The following is a 24,333-nucleotide window of genomic DNA, read 5'->3' as shown; positions in this document are numbered from 1 at the left end:
AGCCAGGGCCGGGCTGCGCGGCCGGCCGCGGAGGCAGCGGGGCCTAGCGCACCCGCGGAACCCCGCCGCCACCCGCGGAGGGGCCGGGGATCACCCTCCCCTCCGTGTGGGCGTCCCTGCCCCGCTCTCCCGGCCCCATGAGGCGGCGTGTGGTGGCGGGGCCGGGGCCCATCCCCCTTCCGCCGGTCTTCGGTAATCAGAAAAAATGCCCCAAATCCGCTTCGGTTTTACATCCAAACATCCCCGGTTTTGTTTCTTCTCTCTCCGGTGGACCGGAGGGAGGAAGCCAAGCGTAGTGTCAGGGCTTCGGAGGGGGTGAGGAGCTTCAAAGCAGCCTGACAGGGACCCTCGCCATGCTCTGTGGGCACTGGCCTTGGGTTTGGGGTGGGGGCAATTAATCTCTAAAATTCATCTAGGAAAAAAAAAATCTAGAAATTAATCCAAATTTTAACCCCAAACAGGTGGAACATGAGCCCTGCGTTCACCCACAGGACCCCGGAGCCCACCGCCTGGGTAGGAGACTATCAGTGTCAGCGGGGCCTAGCGCACCCGCGGAACCCCGCCGCCACCCGCGGAGGGGCCGGGGATCACCCTCCCCTCCGTGTGGGCGTCCCTGCCCCGCTCTCCCGGCCCCATGAGGCGGCGTGTGGTGGCGGGGCCGGGGCCCATCCCCCTTCCGCCGGTCTTCGGTAATCAGAAAAAATGCCCCAAATCCGCTTCGGTTTTACATCCAAACATCCCCGGTTTTGTTTCTTCTCTCTCCGGTGGACCGGAGGGAGGAAGCCAAGCGTAGTGTCAGGGCTTCGGAGGGGGTGAGGAGCTTCAAAGCAGCCTGACAGGGACCCTCGCCATGCTCTGTGGGCACTGGCCTTGGGTTTGGGGTGGGGGCAATTAATCTCTAAAATTCATCTAGAGAAAAATATCTAGAAATTAATCCATATTTTAACCCCAGACAGGTGGAGCATGAGCCCTGCGTTCACCCACAGGACCCCGGAGCCCACCGCCTGGGTAGGAGACTATCAGTGTTTCTTTCCTTCAGGGCATATTGGTCAGCCTGCAATTACTGCCTTTTTGCTGTTTCTTTCCTTTATAAAATGAGTGGGTCTCGGTGAATATACAGCCTGCTGCTTAGAGGAATCATGGAATCACAGAATTGTTGGAGCTGGAAGGGACCTTCTAGAGATCATCCAGTCCAACTCCCCTGCCAAAGCAGGGTTGCCCAGAGCACATCACTCAGGAGCATCCAGGCGGGGCTTGAAGATCTCCAGAGAAGGGGACTCCACACCCTACCTGGGCAACCTCTTCCAGGGCTATGCAACCATCACCCCAAAGAAGTTCTTCCTCAGATTGGAGTGGAACTTCCCATGGTCCAGCTTGTGCCCGTTGCCCCTCGTCCTGTCACTGGGAACCACTGAAAAGAGTCTGGCTCCCTCCTCCTTAAGCCCCCCTTTAGATACTTGTCAGCATTGATAAGGTCTCCCCTCAGCCTTCTCTTCTCCAGGCTAAAGAGTCCCAGCTCTCTCAGCCTTTCCTCATCAGGGAGAGGCTCCAATCCCTTCATCATCTTTGTTGCCTCTGGGGGCAATTAATCTCTAAAATTCATCTAGAGAAAAATATCTAGAAATTAATCCATATTTTAACCCCAGACAGGTGGAGCATGAGCCCTGCGTTCACCCACAGGACCCCGGAGCCCACCGCCTGGGTAGGAGACTATCAGTGTTTCTTTCCTTCAGGGCATATTGGTCAGCCTGCAATTACTGCCTTTTTGCTGTTTCTTTCCTTTATAAAATGAGTGGGTCTCGGTGAATATACAGCCTGCTGCTGTATGGAATCATGGAATTGTTGGAGTTGGAAGGGACCTTCTAGAGACCATCCAGTCCAACTCTCCTGCCAAAGCAGGGCTGCCCAGAGCACATCACTCAGGAGCATCCAGGCGGGGCTTGAAGATCTCCAGAGAAGGGGACTCCACACCCTCCCTGGGCAGCCTCTGCCAGGGCTCTTCCACCCTCACCCTAAAGAAGTTTTTCCTCAGATTGGAGTGGAACTTCCCATGGTCCAGCTTGTGCCCGTTGCCCCTCGTCCTGTCACTGGGAACCACTGAAAAGAGTCTGGCTCCCTCCTCCTTCAACCCCCCTTTAGATACTTGTCAGCATTGATAAGGTCTCCCCTCAGCCTTCTCTTCTCCAGGCTAAAGAGTCCCAGCTCTCTCAGCCTTTCCTCATCAGGGAGATGCTCCAATCCCTTCATCATCTTTGTTGCCTCATGCTGGATTCTTTCCAGTAGTTCCCTGTCCCTCTTGAACTGGGGAGCCCAGAACTGGATGCAGGATTCCAGTTGTGGCCTCCCCAGTGCAGAGTAGAGGGGGAAAATGACCTCCCTTGACCTCCTGGCCACACTCTTCACTACACAGCCCAGGATCCCATTGGCCTCTTGGCCACAAGGGCACATTGCTGGCTCATGGAGAGTTTACTATCCACCAGGACCCCCAGATCCTTTTCCTTGATACTGGTACCCACCAGTATCAAGCTGTGTTTAGCATTAGTAGGATGCGGGAACAGGAAAACAAGAATGGAGAGAGGAAAAGGAATTTTAGCAGATACATGATGTTCCCACAGGGTTTATAAAAGTCAGCTGATGTATATCAGGAATCAGCACTGTTGTTATGATGGGGAGCAACGGTGTGGTGAGCTCAGCTATTATGTGGCCCATCCCATCGCGTGGAGAGATGGCAGGTGGTTGGGAGAACTGGATGGCCATCTGGGGGATTTACTGGGGAAATTAAAGTATCAGGCAGGAAGGTCACAGGGAAAATGAGGGCATTGAAAATCGAGAGGAAAGAGCAGAGCATATAAATCTATCATCTGAGCTGAGTTTCCTTAGTTCTTTGCTCGTGGAACAATTTCATTCGCTTTTTTAATTGGGTAAGATGGCAAAGATAGTGGTAACAACTCAGCAAGATCCTTTCTGAAGTAACAAGGCTGGTCAGAAAAGTTAATCTTTTTCCCTCACAATATTCTCTTCTCATCATTCATTACTGGACAGCCCTAAAGATTAGGAGTCAGATGGCTGCAAGCGTGAGCTCCTCTCCTCAGTTCCCAGATGCTGGATTTTCCCAGGGGGATGCTTACGCAGGAGAGAAAAACCACAGATTGGTCAGCCCTTGCACACCCCCACACACACAAAATTACTGACGAGTACAGTTAAGAAAAAAAAAGTACAAGTGTGTGGCAGAGAGGAGGCTCCTGGTCTCTGCAGCAGCAGCTGCTGCAAGGTTCGGATGCCAGCCTGAGCCTTGCAGGAAGGTATTTCCCCCTGCAGAGATGTGAGACACTTTGTCTGATCCAGCTCTAAACACGGAGAGAAAAACATAGATGCTGTTCCAGACTTGCATGAGTGCTTATCTAACACCGCAATCTACCTGAGCTTAAAATCTTAATGGCAAAAAAAATGGAATTAAAAGGCAAAAAATTGGAATTTACAGGCTATTCAAGTACCCAGTCCTGAACTAGTATCTTCTAGATATCCTTGGAAGTGGACCTGGAGGGGATGAAAAGAAACACGAAAGCATGAGTAATTGGAATAAGCAAACACTGACTATTTCCTTTTCCCTGGTATTTGCTTTATTCAGATTTATGCATATAGAAATCTAAGTGACGCCAGACTGCCTTCCGCTCACTCATTCTACCCTCACGCTTCAGCACACACAGTTCACTAATCTTATCTGGGAACTTCTCCTAAAATAAAACAAGTGAAACTGAGAGAATACCAGAAATGACAAACAAATGTATTTCTCCCCAGGGTGTGACACCGTAAAAATCTGCACTGAAAAGTGAACCTGCCAGCAGGATTCCCAAGGAAACTTCTCATCTCCGGGCTGGGCAATTGCACTCGAAGAGAAAGCAAAAGAGGCTGCAAACAGCATCTAAAGACAGGGCAGGTGGGTAGGAATCCCCCTCAGCAAAATGCATTTGGCAAAATTAGGTTTAATTCTGGGTCACTTCTTGCTGGAAAACAATCTTCCCTCACTTGGTCTGACAAAAACATAAGCACTAACAATGTGGGTAGGAATCCCCCTCAGCAAAATGCATTTGGCAAAATTAGGTTTAATTCTGGGTCACTTCTTGCTGGAAAACAATCTTCCCTCACTTGGTCTGACAAAAACATAAGCACTAACAATATAATAATAATAATAATAAATATCACATACTCGTTTATTTGTGCTGCAAGAGGCAGATTGCAAAGCTCCCCCAAACTGAGCGAGGTTTGCAGGAGTGTCACTTTCTGCTGAAATAAAGCCCTTTTTTTCAAACACAAGGGCTAGTTAATAACTGCAAGACGCTGGGGAGTTTAGTACAGGAAATAAGCTCATACTTGAGTGGAAGTGCAGGGGGACATTAGGTAAACAGATTGGTGGGGCTGGGTCTTGGCCAAAATATTGCTCTTCTAGACGTACGCTGACAGCAAGCACCACTGCATTTTTGATTGTCCTTTCGGACGGTTCACAGCCACTTCTTCCCCATTTTGCCCAAAATAGCAGCAGCAGCCGTGTCTTCTGCAGAAGGTCTGTACCGGAGAGGAGGATCCCGCTGCCCACAGAGCCACTTCCTGCAGCAGGCTCCTGTGCTTGCGTCGCTGCAGATTGCAACGGCACCGACCTGGACCCTATGCGTGCTCCTGATGAGAAATATCCATCAGTGAAACCAATAATCTGCTGGATGAGTGAAAGAGAGCACCTGCAGTCGGTGGTTCTGTGGGCAGGAGGACCCGTCCTGCTCCTTTTGGCCTACGGCAGGCGTGGTCACAGGGGTGTGGAAGTTGTAGCCCTGCTGCAGTTCTTCTTTTCTTGCTGTTTCACAGCAGAAGGGTTGCTGTATCATCCCCTCTTAACATAGCTCGGGGCTTGTAATCCTTTGATAGATTGACAAAAGTTCATAGAATGGTTAGAGTTGGAAGGGACCTTAAAGAGCATCCAGTTCCAACCCCCCTGCCCTGGGCAGGGACACCTCCCACCAGCCCAGGTTGCTCCAAGCCCCATCCAGCCTGGCCTTGAACCCCTCCAGGGATGGGGCAGCCACAGCTTCTCTGGGCAACCTGAGCCAGGCTCTCACCACCCTCATAGTGAAAGATTTCTTCCCAATATCTAGTCTAAATCTCCCCTCTTTCAGTTTAAAACTGTTACCCCTCATCCTATCACTACGCTACCTCATAAAGAGTCCCTCCCCATCTCTCCTGTAGCCCCCTTTAATGACTGGAAGGGGCTATAAGATATCTCTGGAGCCTTCTCCAGGCTGAACAACCGCAACTCTCTCAGCCTGTCTTCATAGGAGAGGTGGCCAGCCCTCTGATCATCTTTGGGGCCCTCCTCTAGGCCCGTTCCAACAGGTCCATGTCCTTCTTATTTTGAGAGCCTCAGAGCTGGACACAGGACTTCAGGTGGGGTCTCACCAGAGCAGAGCAGAGGGGCAGAATCACCTCCTGTGACCTGCTGGCCACACTCCTGCTGATGCAGTCCAGGATGTGGTTGGCTTTCTGGGCTGCCAGTGCACATTGTCAGCTTATGTTGAGCTTCTCATCCACCAACACCCCCAAGTCCTTCTCCTCAAAGCTACTCTCAGTCCATTCTCTGTCCCTTGTAGCTGTAAAACTCAGTGGTGCTGCTATCCCACTTTCTTTCCTAGCTACTGCCTTGTCACTGAGGCATCAGGTCCCACAATGATTAATATTTTACTTGGCTCTGACTGATGCAAACTCTTCGACACTACTCTCCTCCCTGGCAACCGAGTACATCTGGGGTTTTCCAGGATGAAAACAAAGGGATGGTGTCAGAAATCTATCTCTGGAGATAATCCAGTACGTTGTGAAAATGACTGTGAGGTTAATTCACAGCAGTTGTGTATTTTCTGGATCACCTTTTCCACAAACAGAACCACAGCTGTAAATTTTGGGAAGTCTTTGGTATTAGAAAGGTACAAGGACTATAAAGGCGAGAAGTGCACTTCAATGGTTTCTTCCTCGCAGTCCTTGGGCTTTTTTATTTTATCATTAAAGAAACTAAGCAAAGAATTTGGAGGAGAGGTTCGGGTTTGGACGGAGAAGAGGTTAAGGGGTGGGAAGCAAATGGAAGGGCTTTCAGGGTGGAGGGGACAGAAGGGACTGTGCGTGATGTCTCCAGGTCATGACCTCCTTAGGGCAGTCAAACGCCACACCAGTGGCAAAGAAATCCTGCAGGACCTCACGAAGCTGAATGAAAGGCACAAGATTGGCACAGGAGCTTCAGTCTGGATAAATGTAAAGTTTATCCACGTGTAGAAGAAACTAAATCAAACCAAAGCTCCTCAGTGCTGATCCCGGAACCGGCTGTGAAAGAGATCCTGAAGTCACTATTGACAGTTGGCTGAGATCATCGGCCCCGTGTGCGTCTGCAGCCAAAAAAACAACCAAGAAACTGTTGGGCAACACCAGGAAGAGCATTGAGAAGAAGACAAAAGGCATCATTTTGCTGCTATGTGTCGCCTCAGCGTGCCACGTATTGAGGCCGGCTTCCACGCCTGGTCTCTCATGGAGAATAGGAACATACCATTAATTAATCGGTGCAGAAGATGGAATTAAACCATGACTTGTGGAGAGCCTGAATAGATGAAATGTATTTTAGCTGCCTCCAGCCCTAAAAAAGGGCAGTGAAACAATACAGTGGTGTATCTGTATCAGGGGGGTGCTCAGGGTTTACAAACGTATGATGGCATTTTACCAGTCACATCCTAATGCTTTAGGGTAACCCCAGTACTCGATTTAAGATGATTTAATATGCCAAGAGGTTTATTTAAAATGCCTCTTTGTCTTTCTCTAGAGGCTCCTTACATTGCCTCTACCTGCAGTAAAATCAAACACCTATTTATTGACTTCACCCGCTGCCAACTGGCATTTTAAAAAGTCTCTTCTATCAGACAACGCTCTGCTCCCAGGCTTTGTCTGCAAAGCAACGCAATTTCAACCCTTAAAAAGCAATTTAACCCGTGCAAATGTTGGAGCCAAGAATGAGAGTGAAAGAGCAAGATCACACTGTCTGAAAAGAGCAACGAATTTAATAATTGCTGAAGTGAAAGCCTGGTCTGGCTGTTGTTTTGGTATCCGAGTCTCGAGCTAGAGTCCCGGCGGTGAACAGACAGTGCATCTTGACCACGTCTTAGCCATGTATGGTGATATTTGCCAGCTGCAGAGAAGTATTTGAGAAAAGTTACGCACTCGGTGACCTTCTCATTCATTTTGCTGCCTTTCTGTTGCCAGCTGACTTGACTGAGCGGCACAAACATTCCAGCTACTGCGCAGAGCCTTGCAGCGTGCTGAATTCTGGACGTTTCACACATTAAAGCTATCATTTCTGGCACACTCAGGAAGCTCCTCTTGTCTGCACAGGCTTCTCCTGGAGAGCAGAAGGCACTTTTTTTTTTTTTTGTGTGTGTGTGTGTAAGTGTGCCACACGTTCAAAAATGCTGGAAAAAAACTGCAGTCTGATGGTGAAAAGGATGCAGAGCAGAGCGGATTGAGAGCAGTGCAATGTCAAATCAGGGAGGAGGGATGGTTCAGCTTTCAGCTAGGAAAAAAAAAATACCACCAGAAACAATCTCTCTGTGCTTATTTGAGACATTTGCAATTGCTTGAGAACCCTGATAAATCCTTTCTTACTGGTCCAAACCACACACGAGGAAGGCGGACTGAATTCTGCTTTGCTACAGTCACATAAACCCACTCTGATTTTCCTGACTTCAGAGAGAGCAGCGATAAATACTCTTGTTTGTTAAACCTGCACATCTAATTAAACACTTCACAAAGGTGGGCATGGAGGCTGCTGACAGGGGACCTGTGCTGTGAGCGTTCCTTGCTTTCTGTCCAGTACTGGGGGATCTCACCAAGCCTTCAGGAGGAAAAAGCACAGTGACAGATGTCTGCTCGAGGCACGTAACCCCCTCGGCTGTGAAAGGGGTATGGGTTTGGCCAATACAACTGCTGCTTATGCTTTGCTCTATTAAGAGGGATAATGAAATGCAAGACATCATTTTCTGTACTTTCATTTATCCCTTTCGCTACCACCTCACAGTGTTACACCGTTACAGTGTTAAATCTGCTCTCCTAGCTTATCCTCTCCCCCCATCTGCCATTTTATTTCTTCCTTTTCGCCTTCCTGCTCCTTTCTCCACATTTATTTTGACGTTATTTAGTTTTTATTCGGCCCCTCTCTGCATCAGCCTCAGCGTTAGGCAGCCTGGAAATGATCCTGCCTGAGAAACAGGCTATGAGAAACAGGCAGAACAGCAACACCACTGCCACGGAATAAACCAAGCAGCACAGAGCTTTGCTACCCATCCTAAATTAGGGACGGCTCTAGGAAAATTATCATTCTCCTGCTGCTGCAGAGAAGCCACTCATCGCTGCAGGAAAACCAGGGCAGCTCAAGCCTGGGTGCACAAAGGAACTGGGAGAAGGGGGGATTGGATACTGCCGGGCCTAACGAGCACTGATGACAATGGAAAAGGCATTTGGTCTTCTCAACAGGTCCACGTGAAATGTTCTGCCCGTGCTGAGCACTGATAAACTCAGCCCACTGGCAACACCGCGTCGGGGCATCCCCTCTCTGCCCACATGCCACAGGGAGGTTGTGTTCTTCCACCTAACCCAGCCAGGGCCACAGCCTGAAACAGAAGCCAAATTTACTAAAAGACTTCCAAGCTCAGGGTGGCTGGAGGTTTCTTTGCAACACCAATGTTTAGTTTTGCACCCACGTTCTTATCCTTCCTGGTATTATAAAATGTTCTTCCGTTACTGGAGTGACCGACTGTGATACAGCAGTGACTCACACGTCCACATCCTTATCCAGCTGTGTAACACTTCCAAGGAAAATCCCAGTCCCACCGCTGTGCCACTGTGCAAAATAAAATTTTACAGACCCCGGTGGCACCAGAACAAGGTCCAAACTGCAACAACACGGTGAAAATTGTAATAGGGGCTGCAGTCAGCTCTGCTGCTGCCTCTTGGGAAACTGGCGATACAATTCCCAGAAAAAAAATAATACGTAAATTCATGCACATATCAAAAACACTCCTTAAAACCAGCATTGCCCACATCAAGGAGTGCCCATTGCACAGCATTTGTTTCCTCCTAGTGGACCAGGATGTGATTGCAGGGCTGGCCCCCGGCGTTTCAAAGTGCCCATTAGATTAATGCACTTTAATTAAACGTGCGGAAAATCCCTGTAACTCCCAGCTGTCTCCTCTTCAAGAATGCTGGTTCGAGAAGCACTCGAATGTTTGACATTCAGACTATTTTGATGAGTCACACTCAATTACTGAAGAATGAGTACTTTAATTTGTTCACCTTCCTAATGAACACTTACACGTTGAAAAATAACGTACAACAGAAACACAGTTTTACTCTGGGACAGGAATCCTTCGCTGCTTTGATACGACGGATTCATACCACATTTTCATGTAGGAGTTTCAATGGGATGTGGAAATTGCACATTTGCAGAAGCATTCTTTTATGGTTAAAACTTGGCAAAAAAAATCTAACCATGAGATTATTTGAGGAAAGCACTAAAGAACAGAGATTTCAGAAAACACTGGAACACGCAAGCACTCAGACTATCGGAACATGATAATCTATTATGAGACTAAATAAAAAAAATAATAAAGTGTTCTCTGTGATGCTCATCAAGGCTGCTGGCAAGTTTCTTTACTTAAATTCGGGCATCTCTTTTCGTTACCAGGTTCAAACAGCTCACATACATGAGTAACAGCAACTTTTAGGTGTGGTACAGAAAACTGTATGTACTTCAAAAATAAAAATTTAACCACTTTGTGTCAACACTTATAAATGTGACACTTCTCCAAAACAAACTCACCAGGATGTTAATCATCAAAGCCTCTGCCTTCGCATCTTTGCTTCCCAGGAACAAAAACTTCTCACAGAGCTCACTTCCCTGATGCCCAAACTCCAGGAAATAGCTTTATTACTCAGGAGACTCCTTTGAAACTTCTTGACTTCCATCTCTCAGAACATTAATGCAGCTTTCAGTGAACTTTTATTCCTTCAAGAGCAGCCAGGCTTTGCTGCTAACAGGAAAAGAAGTCTCAGAAGGAAAACCCAACCCAAACACGTTTACAATTACAGCAGCATTGGCAACAGCACTACTCAGAGCATAACTCTCCCAGGAAAGAAACAGCCCAGCCAGGAGATAACACAGACATTACAGCCTCGAGACTAAGGTGAGCTCAAATGTGTATTTGACAAAAATACAGAAATACCCAGTATCATATTCTAATAATACAGAAATAACTTTGTTTTGGATAAAAGCAATGTAATTGACAATTTAAAACAACTTTCCATACGCATCAGTACTCAGCCAAGTAAAAAACATCAAGTACCTTTACAGTCAAGACAGGAAGAAAAGATGAAAACTAAATGTATTCGACTGCAACTTCTTGCAAGCAGAGGTCTCTCTCAGACAGCAGCACTCTGCCTGCAAACCCTCTTTCTCTGTGCCACCTTCTCTACTTTCTGTGCCTTCTGCCAGGCAGCTAAGACCCAAGCCTCTGAAAGTCTCACATCAAGAATATACAAAACATTTTCTTCAATCTTAACCGATCCTATCAACTACACCTTTAAAAAAAAATAAAAAAATCAACCAACCCTCTACTGCCCCAATCACCTGGAAGAATCCTTAAGGGTCCAGGTTAAAATGTCCACTGGCTGAAAAGGTCTTTCTTCTAGCTCTGAGGTAGTCTCTCTGTCCCAAGACATTGACAGCTCAACATTACACAGGCTGCAATTACGCTGATGGATTGGGGTTTAATACAAAACTGTCCTCAGCCACCCCACTCTTTGGGTTTTGCTTTGTAGTCATTTCCATGTTACTAAATCAAAGCTATTTAATTTAAGGAAACCGACACGATAGCCACGAATGCAACCATGTCAGACAAGTGCCATACGAAAGGGGGGCAAAGACCTCTCCTTGTCTCATCCTTCCTTTCCCCCTTGTTTCTAGCTGTCCCTAAAGTCTTTCCTTGTCCACGTCAGTTCTTTTGGTGAAGTCAGCTGAACCACGTTAACGGTCAGCCCAGGGAGGCAGGAGTTAGTTAAGACACATAGAGCCTAAGGCCACTTAGTAAGAAAGGTGTGCCGCCGTCCTCCGCAGCGGGAAGAGTCCTCTGGAACCAGCCAGAGCAAGGATGAAGCAGACAGTAATGACAGGTGGGGTTCTAGTTTTTATTTTAGCTCCTGGGATGAACGGGCATAGCCTCCCACACACAAATGTCCCCTAGTCTGGGGAAGTCAGCTTCGCTGCTAGAGACTGCAAGTGAAACTAAGGCTTTCTAGAAGCAAAGACAACCCTGCCACCCCCTGCCCATAACCCTTTGAGCACTTCGTATCATTCCACTTGTCTATTAAGAAAATTCTTGCAGAGACCATCTTTCTAATCCTACTCTAAGCACAGGTCTGCAGTTCCAGTAGTACCTTCTTGATACCGTTCGGTAGTAGGGTCAAGTTTCAACGCTGCTGTAAAAATCAAAGGTAAAGTTGCCCTTTAGTTCCATCTTGCTATAAAGCCTTTTATGTTGGCTGTTCGTAGTGATTTTGAATTTGTTCTTCTACAGAAGCCACACGGAACAGTAGTGTAATAGGCTAAAGGTGACACCTGCAGAAAATGCAGCATAATCAGAGGTTAAGCTGCATTTTGGCACCATGGTTTCTTTCCTGCCACTGCCTTTTACATAGAAATCTATCCAGATCTTTGACTTTAGAACCTCTCCTGGATTTTAAAATTTACCTTTTGAACACACGTTCTACTGAATAGCCTCAGAGTAGTACACATGTATTTCAAAATAATTTAATACCTATTTTCTGATGAAGTACATTCTGTGTGTCATTTTAGCTTCATACTCCATGAGAGGGTACACACACTTTACAGGACAAAAAATTTAAACCATGACTATTTAGTAAATTATGCATTGTAGTGATTAAAACAAGACAAGCATCAGAGAAAATACACATGCTGAAGCCTGATGTATATGCTACACCGGAAAGTCTTCAGTGACATGACAAAGAATTTGTGGTTTTTCCCCCCAATTACAAGTGAGCAGAGAATTTGTCAGACATTCATTTCGTAGCTTCTACTGTCCACTCTACGCCTCCTTCCTCTTGATGATCAGAGGCCCGACGTTGTCGCCAGTTTCCTCGTTGTGCTTTGTGTGAGAGCCATCACACAGCGGGAACTGAAAAAAAAGAAAGAATAAACACATCTAAAGTACATCCAGAGTCAGAATTAAGAACCTAGGTTGAAAGTTCATTAGAACTCCTCATTACATCAGCCATGATTGCAGCTCTTGTGCTGGTGTCTCAGGTCTCCCTCCCTGAGTTTTGCCTCAATGCTCATTTTGGCCCTGTGAATACAGAGTGGGCAAGAGGCTTGTTGGGAAAAAGCAGCAACTCAATTGTGCTCTATTTCGTGTTCCTGCCTCAGGCCAGCACGAGGGAAATACAGCCAGAGCTGGCCTTCAACTGTAACCTACCTGGAGTACCTTGCTCTCAACCTTGCCCCACACTCTTGTTTTCCCGGGCAACAGCCAAAGTTGAGTGAAGTTAAAGATAAGCAGGGTGAGGAAGAGAAACAGAAGGAGATCCTTAGCTGATTTTTTTTTTCCTGGTTTTTCATAGCACATGATGAAGAAAAAAAGCAGTTTCCCTAGCTCATCTCTTATTTAAGAAGACACACCTATGTATTAGTCCTGCCTCTGGACAGGTAGAGTGGCAAATGGCCTTTGCTTTGTCCTGACAGAGCAAGCTTATCTCATCGACACACAAGGTCCCTTTGCACAAGGCTAGCTTCCACATGAGCATTTTGACCTGTTAATGGAAATCAACTGCACTTCCAACTGACATGGCTATTTATCAAAGGTATCTTAAAGGTAGCACTGAGGAAGTAATTTGAAGAAATGTTTGTTCCATAAAAAATAACCCTAGAACAGCCTGGTCAGAGCAAGACCCACAGGGACTCCTTTAGCCAGCTGTAACCACCCAGGTCCCACTGGTCACTGCTCCTGGGCAGCTCTTTCCACATGCAAGAGCCAAAGGACGTTCTGTGAAGCAACAAGAGCAAGGTTAGATCCCATCACTTCTCAAGGATGCATTTTCAGGGCTCTGCCTCCTCTGCAGAGGAAACCGGAGATGATCACAGAAATTGCACACCAGTATTTTATATTCAGTTACTATTTTGTTCACTTAAAAGGGAATCAAAGTTGGGCATTACTTGGCTTTTGCCTTTGCAACAGCAATATTCCCTCCCAGTAGAGTCACAATCAGTCTTTGACACTCCACTGATCCCAGTCATCATGCCTCAGTCATAGCCCTTGAAAAAAACTTAACACCCTATCACCTATGCTTAATTAGAATAAAAGATTTCAAAGTATTGCGTGAAAACAATATAATGAAGACAATATACTTGCAAATAAAAATAATCCCAGAGCTTTAAAAATAAAGCCACATGTTCAAAGTAGTTTTGGGGGAGAATGAGGTGAGGTGGGTTTTTTGTTTTTCACAGCTACAAAATGTCAAAACCCACGCTGTTAAGTGGCAGGTGATGTTTCTGAATAAAGAAACCCTGAATTCGGAGAACGCTCATAGAAGCTGATTCATGCAGGGACTTTATCATCACGTCAGTCATTTGTGACTCAATGGAGGAGGTACTGACAGACATTTGGAAAAAATCTGAGCGAGCAAGAACATATGTTCCTGGGACACTGACCAGCTTCCAACCAGATGTTGCTGGGCCAGTTGTTTTTCCATGCAATCCTACAGTCCACTGGTCTTCACAGAAGCATGGACCCAGCTTCAGTCAGACATTAACATCTCACACGCCCCAAGGAGACAAGTCCAGCTACAGCAACATTATCACTTCAAGTCTGCAAGTGACAAAAATGGTGGTATTCATAGGCTTCAGATAGCATCAAGACACCTTTAACAGCTACCAACTCTGACTGCTCTGAATTCACCCTCTGGGTCAGCTGGTCTGGGAACCAGTGGCTAGGGACACCAGACTTCAGCTTCTCCAAAGGAAAAAAGAAAAGAACCAACAAAACAGAAAAACCAACACCACTTTTCTAGAGCACCCACTTGGTCACCTTGAAGGCCAGATATTGAATAGAAGGATCCTGGGCCTGAGACTTGTTCATCCTTGAAGAAGATAAAGCAGGCAAGCAATAGCAGCCAAGGCCCAAACCCTGAGGGAATTGTGACGTGACCTGGACAGCTCATCTTATTTCCTTTGACACTGAACAGGTTTAGAGTCCCTACCCTTATCCCACCTTTATTTCTTCTGATGTTCTGCTGCAATATTCCTTGACCCACAGCCTGGGGGCTGGAATACTTCTCTGGAAGCATTCCCCCAGCCCAGTTCATGCACTTAAAAATGCAGAAGAGTAAGAAAACAACCGTTCTAACTTTAGACTAATTACACTTTGGTATTAAGACAAAACTCTTGCCTCTGCGCTGGTAAATACACTCAGTTTTTCCACAAAACTTGATGAGCAGTACTATGAAGTGCCTGCAGAGCACGAAACCGAATAGGACAGGGCCATTTAAAGAACTACCTACCACCTACTTCAACAGATAATTACATTCCAAGACAGACTTATTTGAAGATATCACATGGTTTTTTAGGTTTTTTTGTAAACACACACACTCCACAAAGACTTCGGCCAGCACAATCAAAAAAAAAACCCTTTGAAGTATACTATTTGAGAAAAAAAAGAACCAACTGAAAATAATAATGCTCTTTCTTAAGAGTTACTCCAATACACCCTGGTATAGTCCAACTGTTTTGTTCTTCCCTGTAGGGACACCATGAGGTCAGCTGTAGTGCCTGCACACCATGAGTGCACACCAAAATATCCTATGGTTCCTAACACTACTGGTTCCATTAACAGCCTCATGCCTGAGATGAGGCTCCTTCTGGTGAGAAGCACTCACACCATCATACAAGAGGACATTCCTTTTAATCTGTATATGGAATAGAGATCTCCATAGACCACTTATTTTTTAACAAAACCACAGTAGGTACTAGTTGTTTTTAAAGTAATTGTAATTCCCTGCACTGGAAGCACACATATTCTACCGTTTTGCCATCATATAAACATTTTCTTACAAATTTTAACAGGATCTTAATCTGAGAACTGTAAGAAACAGATCATGTTAGCTAACTACTTCTACAGCTGACAAGCATGTGAGAATGATGAAGAAATGTCTCTGTATTTTATTACTGCTTGGCAATGACTTAACACGAGCAGAAGCACGCACACCACCTTAAAGATCATGCTACCCACCATACAAGGTCAACTGATCAGGGCAAGAGGAAGGCAGCAAAACGGGAAACTGCAGTATCTGAAGCACAACATGCTGATTAACTAACTCATTATTAACCATCAGTGGAAAAAAACACATGCCTTCAAAATTTTCCACTGCCCTCCTTAATGCCTTTACAAGACCTTTCAGGTCAGAGTTCTAATAATGGCCTCATCATAAGGTAGCCCCATCTACTTCCTTTCAGTATGAGATTACAGAGCCCTAACTCAGTAGGACAGTATGTTCCTAAACTGACAACACCCCTTCAATATATGCCAGAACGCACATAAGATTTTATTTTCACACAGAAAAGATAGTATCAGACAATAGCTAGAATACTGCCAAGAGCTGCAATGCAACCACAAAACCCCGACACTATCTTCCATCTCTGTACTTTCTGCTTCCTACTCTGTTTTCTAAACAAACACCACAGCTCAAGTTAGAAATTTCCCCCCACCCCAGAAGCACCAAAGGAGGTGCCTACACACTTTCAACCTGAGGTAAATCCAAATTCAGATAGTAAAACAAAGTGCCAATAGTTAAGTCCTTCTCCTCCCTCTTTTTCTTTTCTAAAGCCCTAGCCCTTGTGGCAGCTTCCAACGCTGGATTCTTGGCTGTCAGTTGAGATTTACGACAAAGATTTAGTGGCAATGCTGCTAGACACGTGCCTGATGCCTCCTGCATGCTGTGCAGCTATCAGCACTGCACGGGAGTGTACACACTTCCCTGGTGTGTAATCATACGATACCTAACTCAGTCCAAAGAGCACAGCAGGGCAATGGAGGGGTGGGGAATTTTGTTCTTCAGTCTCGCCTCCAGGCAGAGCAAAGCAGACATACCCATCTCCACAGAACTACTTCAAAATTAAATCATGCTGTCCAATCCTCAATAGTGCTTTAGTGTTAAACCAAATGTATCTACAAATGTGTAACTTCCTGAGTTATTTGTGTCCAGTTTTGGGTCCCTTCCCACAAAAAAAGACCTTGAGGTGCTGGAGCGGGTGCAGAGAAGGGCAACGGAGCTGGTGAGGGGTCTGGAGAACAAGTCTCCTGAGGAGAGGCTGAGGGAGCTGGGGGTGTTCAGCCTGGAGAAGAGGAGGCTGAGGGGAGACCTTCTGGCTCTCTCCAACTCCCTGAAAGGAGGGTGTAGCCAGGGGGGGTCGGTCTCTTCTCCCAAGTCCCAGGCGATGGGACAAGAGGAAATGGCCTCAAGTTGCACCAGGGGAGGTTCAGATTGGAGAGTAGGAAAAAACTTTCCACTACAAGGGTCCTGAAGCCTTGGACTGGGCTGCCCAGGGAAGGGGTTGAGGCCCCATCCCTGGAGGGATTAAAAAGCCGGGTTGCCATAGTGCTCAGAGACATAGTTTGGTGATGGTTTTTATCAGAGGTAGGTTGATGGTTGGACTAGATGATCTTAAAGGTCCCTTCCAACCTAGACAATTCCATGATTTTCACCTGCAATGTAATGAAGTCAGATCTGACAACAGCAAGAACTGAAAGTTATAACACCTGGAAAACAGTAGTGTGTGGCCCCGTTAGACCAGTTTCTAAGGCTTGAGAAGTCTAGTATTCAGTTCACTGACAGAGAGCAAGCTAGATTTCAAGGCTATTGGCCTCATTTATCTGGCTTTGAAGGTCTGTATTACTTCAGTCTCCACACATTAGCACCTTGAAACAGCTTTTAAATACGTGTCAGTGGTAAATGGACAAGACTACTCATGCAATCAGCTTTCTCTCATTACAGATCCCAGAACTATGGCTACAGATAAATTATACAGACCTCAGCTACATCACGTGCCACGCATCTCCACCTTAGATTTAAATCTGACCTTAGTGTTATTGAAAGGCTAGGTATCATGCTTACCACGAAATTTTAAGCAACTGAGGCAACCCAACTTCATATGTGAGTAACATGGACCAGTGTCTAGGCTGGACTTTTAATTGCTCAAAAATAGGGGCTTAGAGTATGCCATCATGATTTCACTGGCTTTACTTTAGGATTACCCATACAAGTATTCTGAGTTGCTAAGGCATAAATACATTAAGTCCATCTGTCTAGATCTTTGAAAGCTTTTAACCACAATAATCTCTTCCTAGATTACCTCCATCACCACTGGAAACAATTTGTTGCTGTACTCACATGGCAAAAGGTAGCTATCTACAGTACACAGCAGTGCTATGACAACAAATTCGGGACAGAGCAGCAGTATCACTGTAACACCATTTGCACAAGTCAGGCTCTTCCCAAAACCATTCTGCATGCCCTCTGTCTACAAGATTTAATGATGGACTCAGACATTGCAAGTGACAATTTGACACCAGGTCTGGTACACAAAGAGACTTCTTAATCAATATGTGTTATTAACAATATGCACTAGTAGCAAGGTACTTTCTGACTGACAGAGTAAGCTTCCAGCTTCCTCCCACAGAGGGTGTTTAAGGTCCTCTCAGACTGTGGCTCCTGAGCTCCTACTGCCAACAGGCCAGGAGTTTTGAATAAGCATCCATACTAGCACAGCCAGCACACAAAATGGTATCTATCATTCATGGCTCTGCTCCACACAGTGGCTCTCCTTTCAAGGATCTGCTGCCTCAGAGCTACAGAAACATTTTGTTCACTATTAGCACTGATCTGCAGGCTTCGCTCTCAGTGACAACATAATTATACATAGTTTTAAGGATTAAAATACTGCTACATCTCACTGCAGAATTGTTTAGGTGAAAAGCAGTTAGTTTCCTCTAAAGAAAGCAGTTTGAAAATAGTTTTGGTGGAAGATCATAGAATGGTTAAAGTTGGAAGGGACCTTGAACGTCATTGAGTTCCACCCCCCCCGCCCTGGGCAGGGACACCTCCCACCAGACCAGGTTGCTCCAAGCCCCATCCAGCCTGGTCTTGAAAGATGCACGCACACGAACAAAATTGGACCATTTATGCTTCTCTTACCTTCTTAGATCTCCAACAACGACAGTACACAGCCTTATCTCCCAGATCTTCCATATCAAATGCATGGACTACCTTGGGGTTATCCTTCTGGATATTGGGATTCACCACTGCTTTGCAGCATTTGTCTTTAGAGAGAAATTTTTTGTAAGCTAGATACCCAACAGCAGCTGCTCCAGCAGCTAAGGAGACTGCAGCAATCCATTCAACTAGAATAGAAGAAAAAAAGAGACTGTAAGTTTTTGACCACAACATTCTATTAAAATTCCTTGTAGCAACACCTTTACATTCTAACAGACCATTTTGTTCTGCAGTAGTAACACATTACTTTAGAAGAGTATTTTCTTCTGACACTCACCTAGTTAATCTACTCCTTTCTACTGATTAGAATTCTTCTTCACCCCAATCCCTTCCATGCAAGGGTAAGGATTAACCTGGTAGGCTTTGGGGTTTTTTTTTAACCTTTTATTTAGGAACCTCTGATAACAACATAGGTAGTATAGTGTTTCCAAGTTGAGTACCTTGAACCAGCTATAACTGCAACCTGTAGCAGGAAAAAAACCCACCTGTTGCCTGTTTCAGTTGCAGGAAAGTCACTAAAGAACATTCAGCACCAACAACCCAAGCAGGATCTCCCCAAGGCAGCTTTTAATAGAACACATCTCCTAACTAAAAAAAACTTACAGCCTATGGGATAATTACTGAACATACTACCAACAGTAATAAAAGCCATCTTAGATTAAATCCCTCCTGTGGTGTACAGGAAAAAAACAAGGATCCAAAAAGATTATATTTAAGAATAATAGCACGAGTTTATTTTAACTGGATTAGGTCCTGACTCTCTGACAGACAACTTCCATGAAAAAATCCTCTTGCCAACACCTCTCATCCTCACTTTTCTCCCTCCAGTTATCTCCAAAAATCTTTGCAGTCTGCCTCAATTTAATTTCCTTTTCTGCAAGGAGTTCTCCTACGTTTTGGTAGCTCTATTGTTTTCTCTCTACCTCATGAAAATATGCTGGCCTTCAGCCCAAAGCTTCTGGTTGCAGCAACAGCCCCAGCCATTTCTCTCAGAGCAGCAGGTGGTTGCTCTTTCTTTGCTTTTTATCCACCCCATCTACTCACACACATACTCATAACATGTACCTACATAATTCAACTGATTTAAAAAAAAAACCAGGAATTTAAACCTACATAATTCAACTGATTTAAAAAAAAATATCAAACAGGAATTTATGTTTTAGCATATTTACAGAACTTAAGAAAACTACAACAGTCTTCCAATTGGGAATTTCTGTCTTGGCCTTCTGTGTTTGCATTGGATTTGAACGACGCCAAGCCAGATGGCATCTTTGCAGCAATAGACATTACTACAATAAAGGCTAAGAAGAAACAAAAAGCCTTTGTTAGTTCTTCCTACTTTCCACAGCCAACTGACTCGATGTATTACCACTGTGAGCTTTCAGTAAAAGGATCCAGAAGGTTTTCTGTCCCTGTCCCACAGCCTTTTCTAAATTCCATACCAAGGCCTTTACTTGGCTAAAACATTGCTTTAGCTCATGTGCATGATGCTGGTCCACGGGTGTGGATGTAGCAATATGTGGAATTGGACAAACATCTATATGATGTCTGCAGCCTGGTATGATCAGGGAAGGCAGGCACTCCTCTAGAGTCTTACTAGAGGAGTAAGAGATGCAGAAATCCTTTGGAGTTCATTTTCTTATTAAATGAAGCAGAAGAGACCAACGTACACTGAGAGAGACCTGCCCTGCAATCGAGTGACAAACCCTCCCTGTAACAGGTTGATATTAAGATACAGAACAGCATCTTTAACATCAAAAAATTTAGGGCATGTTTCCCTGCTCTCAAACTCCTTAAAACAGTAACAGCCCCAGAGAGCATATTGTGAATTCAGTGGTTTATATCCATCCACTGAGTTCTCAGCTCTTCATTTCCCCATTACAAACTAGCCAGAGGAATGCATTAATTTTAACAGGGCAAAGCAGCCAGGAGGTTAAATTAAAGAAGGGATTCTATGAAAATGTGTGTATTCATTCTATTAAATGTGTGTATCCATTCCCTTAAGGAAATTAAGGGGAAAGAGCGACTTCAATAAAGACCAAGGATGACTCCTGTAACTAAACCACCCTTTAAGGTGCTGCACCTTAAGGAAGCTGACCTTCTATTGTACCTATGCAGGTCCAGGTCATCTTAACAAGATTCTTATGACAAAAATATTTCTACAACTCGGAGCGTGAGCAGGAAGGTCTGTACTAAAATTCAGCAGCCTTGCAGCAGGTTCAGAAGAGCTGTCCTGTGCATTGGCAGCTAACCCACACCCTTCTGACCATCCCTCAGGGCCACCTACCGCATAACCACACACAGCACATCCAGCTCAACAAGCAGAGGTCATTAATTTAAAGTAATTGTCATGTCATATTTCAATGACTCTCTACTTCTCCCAGGGGCCGGATTCAGCTACAACACACAGAGGCAGACTGTGTACATATAAACAGCTTAATGGTTTTTTTTTTTCTTATAATAGATCATAGTGCCTATTTTACTGTATTAGCTTTTTTTCATCACTTCTCTAGAACTGTATCAATGCAGAAAATTATATCAACCAATAATACATGAAATCCAAACATTTAAAGCAGCTTATTCCTTAAGTTTCAGCATCGCCTTAATAAACATAATGTAAATTTATGAAGCAATTTGAATTTAACAAATGGACTTTCTCTTTTACAATGATATCATCCTGCAAGGTTTCAGAGATAAAAAGTTTTGATGTCAGCTGTTGTTTTTGTTTCACAAGCAGATTTGGAAGACATGGAATGCCCATTTCATCTTTAAAACTAAGTTAACCATAAAACTGCACCTGGAAGGAAAAACACTTTTCAGAAGTTTTTAAATACTTTAAACTCTTTTTCAAGAGGTCTCTGGGTGCCAGTTCAACAGTTTGGTGCCAAAATCTTAAGGTCATACACGTTATTACTTGAAGAGGCATCTGTTAACAGAGTGCCATTGATACAGAATGTCAAGGTTGTTTCGTTTTTTTTCTTTTTAGAATAAAAACTCTAAGAGCAACTGTTGAGTGATTATTAAATAAATCTCAATTCTGGTACAATACCAAAACATGATGTTACAAGTCACTATAGGACAAGACACTACGGGCCCCTCTAACAGAGCTGAAAAATTGTTTCAATGCTGTAAGCACTATACAATAGAAAAGGTTTGGCTAAAACTCCAGAAGAATTAACATACAGAGAAGGGAAGAAAGTTGGAAAGGAGGAACCAGAAGGCCAAAGAATGCAATCCCCAGAAGTAAAAAAATAATCAGATTATGAGAACAGCAACAAGCCAATGGTGGGAATGTATCTTCTTCTATATTCTTCAGACACATCTTAATGGACAGGGGATTTGGATCACAATGTTTCTCTTCCCTTCTCTCCCTAAACCGCTAGAAAGTTGGTCTGGAAGTTTCCATATCTAGGCTACAAAGATACCTTGAGGATCTATCATAAAGCTCAGATTTTATCTGCAGGAAGAACGTGCATTTACCATCTGCACTGACAAGTGCCTTAAGAAACTGAGATGGTCTTGGCTCCACCAGGAGTACGCAATCCTCGTTAGGAAACATATCAATTTACTTTCCAGGCACTGACAACAACATGGAGATAGCTACAACTGTACAACATTAGTGCAAGACAGTCCAAAGAGACAATTTTCAAGTAACCTCTGGTGCTTAAGAAAATGCCCATGGTATTTCAAAGTCAGCTACAGAGTAATAACGAGAGACATGAAAATCCATATATTTTTGTCTTCAGAAGTGCTTATGACTTTCAAGTATCTTTCTTCCCCCTTGGTTGCCAACGAAGTGGCTATTATTGTCCAAGAGTTGTTTACGACAAGTCCACAATGAAAGGCCACCCTTCTGCTAGCCACACTTGGGAGAAACACATGACACTCAGTGAGGAGTTGTCCAGGATAACTGGCTGCATAGAAACTGCCTAATAGTAGAAGTCAGGCAGATGAAGTCACTTCTGCCACTTCACAGCATCCACAAGAAACGGGATTATGACTGACAGGTTTAATTTAACTGAAACCATAAGGTGAAGAGGCCACCTGAGGGAGAAAGATTGTTGGATCTGGCTGATAAGCAGCAAAAGACAAGTCACTGGAATAAGGTCTATGTTCAGTGGAGGGTCACACCTGCAAACAACCACACTGCTTACAACCAAAAAAAAGCACTATCTGTGCTAGTCAATACCTTCCAAAGGGTAACCTTTGAACAAATATGCACACCTATGTGTACAGAAACAATTAACTCTCCAATTATTACCAGGAATTAAATCCTGCAAAAGTAGGGGAAGTTTCTGGTGTCTAGCTTGCAGAAGGGAATAAGGCATTATTATGATTTCCAAAATTCATCAGCCTGAAACACATAGAGCTGAAGACAGAGCTGGGACCTGCCACTCACTGACCAAGTTTAATCTTGACAGAAATCACATTAACCCTACGCCACCTCCTCCTAAACAAAGCACCCTCCAAGACTGCTCTGATCGGCTGTTCCCCTGTTTTCCTGCAATATTTTCAGTTTGATTAGGAGCATGCTCTTCTCCCTCCCCCACAAACTAAGTCTTCTTCTCAATTTCTAGGGTATAGCAATAGTCCTAATTCCTGCAAATTTATAAACGATAGCAAGCTGCCCCTGGGAGCACAACCTGGCTGCAAGCCATTATTGAGTCATCTTGAGGACTTTGGTTTGATTATTTTAATAAGCACAGCCTTCCATCAGAATAACCTGTTTTAGGCCATAACAATGCCTTCACCAACATCCTCTGTACCAGAAGCGTATGCAAAAAACACCTCTTTGGATGGAGTCCCCTGAGTTAAGGGCATAAATCACTAGCAGCTTTGTGACTGGAAACCACAGCCAGGCAGGTGATGAGGAAATCAGATAATTAATCCTTCCATTCAGCCCTCCATCCACCCCGTCCTGCCTGGGTGCCCGAGAGCATTTAAAACACACAATGGTACTTCAGACATGGTTCAAGCTAATAATTACATTGCGCAAGAACCACTGTTATCCCTGTTGTAAGGCATCAGGATCCGAGGACAAGTTAAAAATCCCAGAAATTTACGTGTTTTCGGGAAATTCACGCCCGGCGGCTTCATAGAAAGCACAGAGGCAGAGCCTGACAGCCAGGCGGCGGAGGGAAGACCCAAATATAAACCAGCAGTATTTGAATAAAATCACACCGAAACGGGCTATCCCTCCGCTATCGGTAAAACCCGGCGGGTGGCCGGGGCCCTCTCACAGGGCTGAAGCGCACCGGAGGGCCTGGCGCGGAGCTCGGCGCTCTCACAGGTAGGGGCCGGGCCGGGAGGAGGAAGGGGGTCCCTCACCCCCTCCCTCCAGCTGCTACCGGGGGTGATTTTACTTACGCTCGTCTCTAACCCGCCGCCTCCAGGCCGGCCCCAGGGGTCACCCGCCTCCCCGCCGCCATTTTGTCCCCGGGGGTCCGGCGAGGCGGGACCGCGCCCCTTCCTCTGCCCGTCCACCCTCCTCCCCCCCCCACCCCATCCTCCCCGCGCACCGGCACGCGGAGGGCACGCGGCCACCCCCGCCCCGCGCCGCTTCCGGGGCCGCGCGCCTACCCCGCACGGAGGAGTTCTGCCCCAGCCCCATGGCTCCCGCCGCGCAGAGGGCACGCGCAGCTCCGCGCATGCGCCGCCCGACCTGCCCGCCCACTCCTCCGCCCGCCCCTCAAAGGCGTCAGAGCCCTGAACAGAGCCTAGCGCTTTAAAGGGGCGGTTTACGGGGAAAGTGTAGGGATAGGATGAGGGGAGATGCTTTTAAATTGGAAGAGGGGAGATTTAGATGAGATATCAGGAAGAAATTCTTTACTGTGAGGTGTTGAGGTTGCCCAGAGAAGCTGTGGCTGCCCCATCCCTGGAGGGGTTCAAGGCCAGGCTGGATGGGGCTTGGAGCAACCTGGT

General features: G+C 45.5%; 1 protein-coding gene and 1 long non-coding RNA gene across 3 annotated transcripts in view; one reads left to right on the top strand and one right to left on the bottom strand.

Annotated features, from left to right (window-relative positions):
* The first annotated feature begins 1,657 nt into the window (after positions 1-1,657).
* On the top strand, positions 1,658-9,200 carry LOC106887074. Its single transcript, XR_001411797.1, has 3 exons — positions 1,658-1,702; positions 3,799-3,937; positions 6,189-9,200. It is a non-coding gene; the product is annotated as an uncharacterized LOC106887074 (long non-coding RNA).
* Positions 9,201-10,056: 856 nt separating this feature from the next.
* Positions 10,057-24,333, bottom strand: part of CISD1 (CDGSH iron sulfur domain 1) — a 16,342-nt gene continuing 2,065 nt past the window's right edge. The window contains exons 1-3 of one of the 2 annotated variants that reach the window (XM_014940428.1): positions 23,992-24,060; positions 18,334-18,539; positions 10,057-12,266 (exon numbers count right to left, since the gene is read on the bottom strand). In XM_014940428.1, coding sequence (XP_014795914.1) covers positions 12,177-12,266; positions 18,334-18,539; positions 23,992-24,022 — 327 coding nt within the window. In that variant the 5' untranslated portion in view covers positions 24,023-24,060 and the 3' untranslated portion in view covers positions 10,057-12,176. Of the gene's footprint in view, positions 12,267-18,333; positions 18,540-23,991; positions 24,061-24,333 lie in introns of those variants that run through there. The other variant, XM_014940427.1, reaches the window with a different exon arrangement.

The sequence above is a fragment of the Calidris pugnax genome, unplaced genomic scaffold, assembly GCF_001431845.1.
Source record: "Calidris pugnax isolate Ruff unplaced genomic scaffold, ASM143184v1 scaffold39, whole genome shotgun sequence".
Classification (NCBI taxonomy): domain Eukaryota; kingdom Metazoa; phylum Chordata; class Aves; order Charadriiformes; family Scolopacidae; genus Calidris; species Calidris pugnax.
The sequence above is the reverse complement of the archived record's forward strand: the minus strand, read 5'-3'. Positions and strand labels throughout refer to the sequence as shown.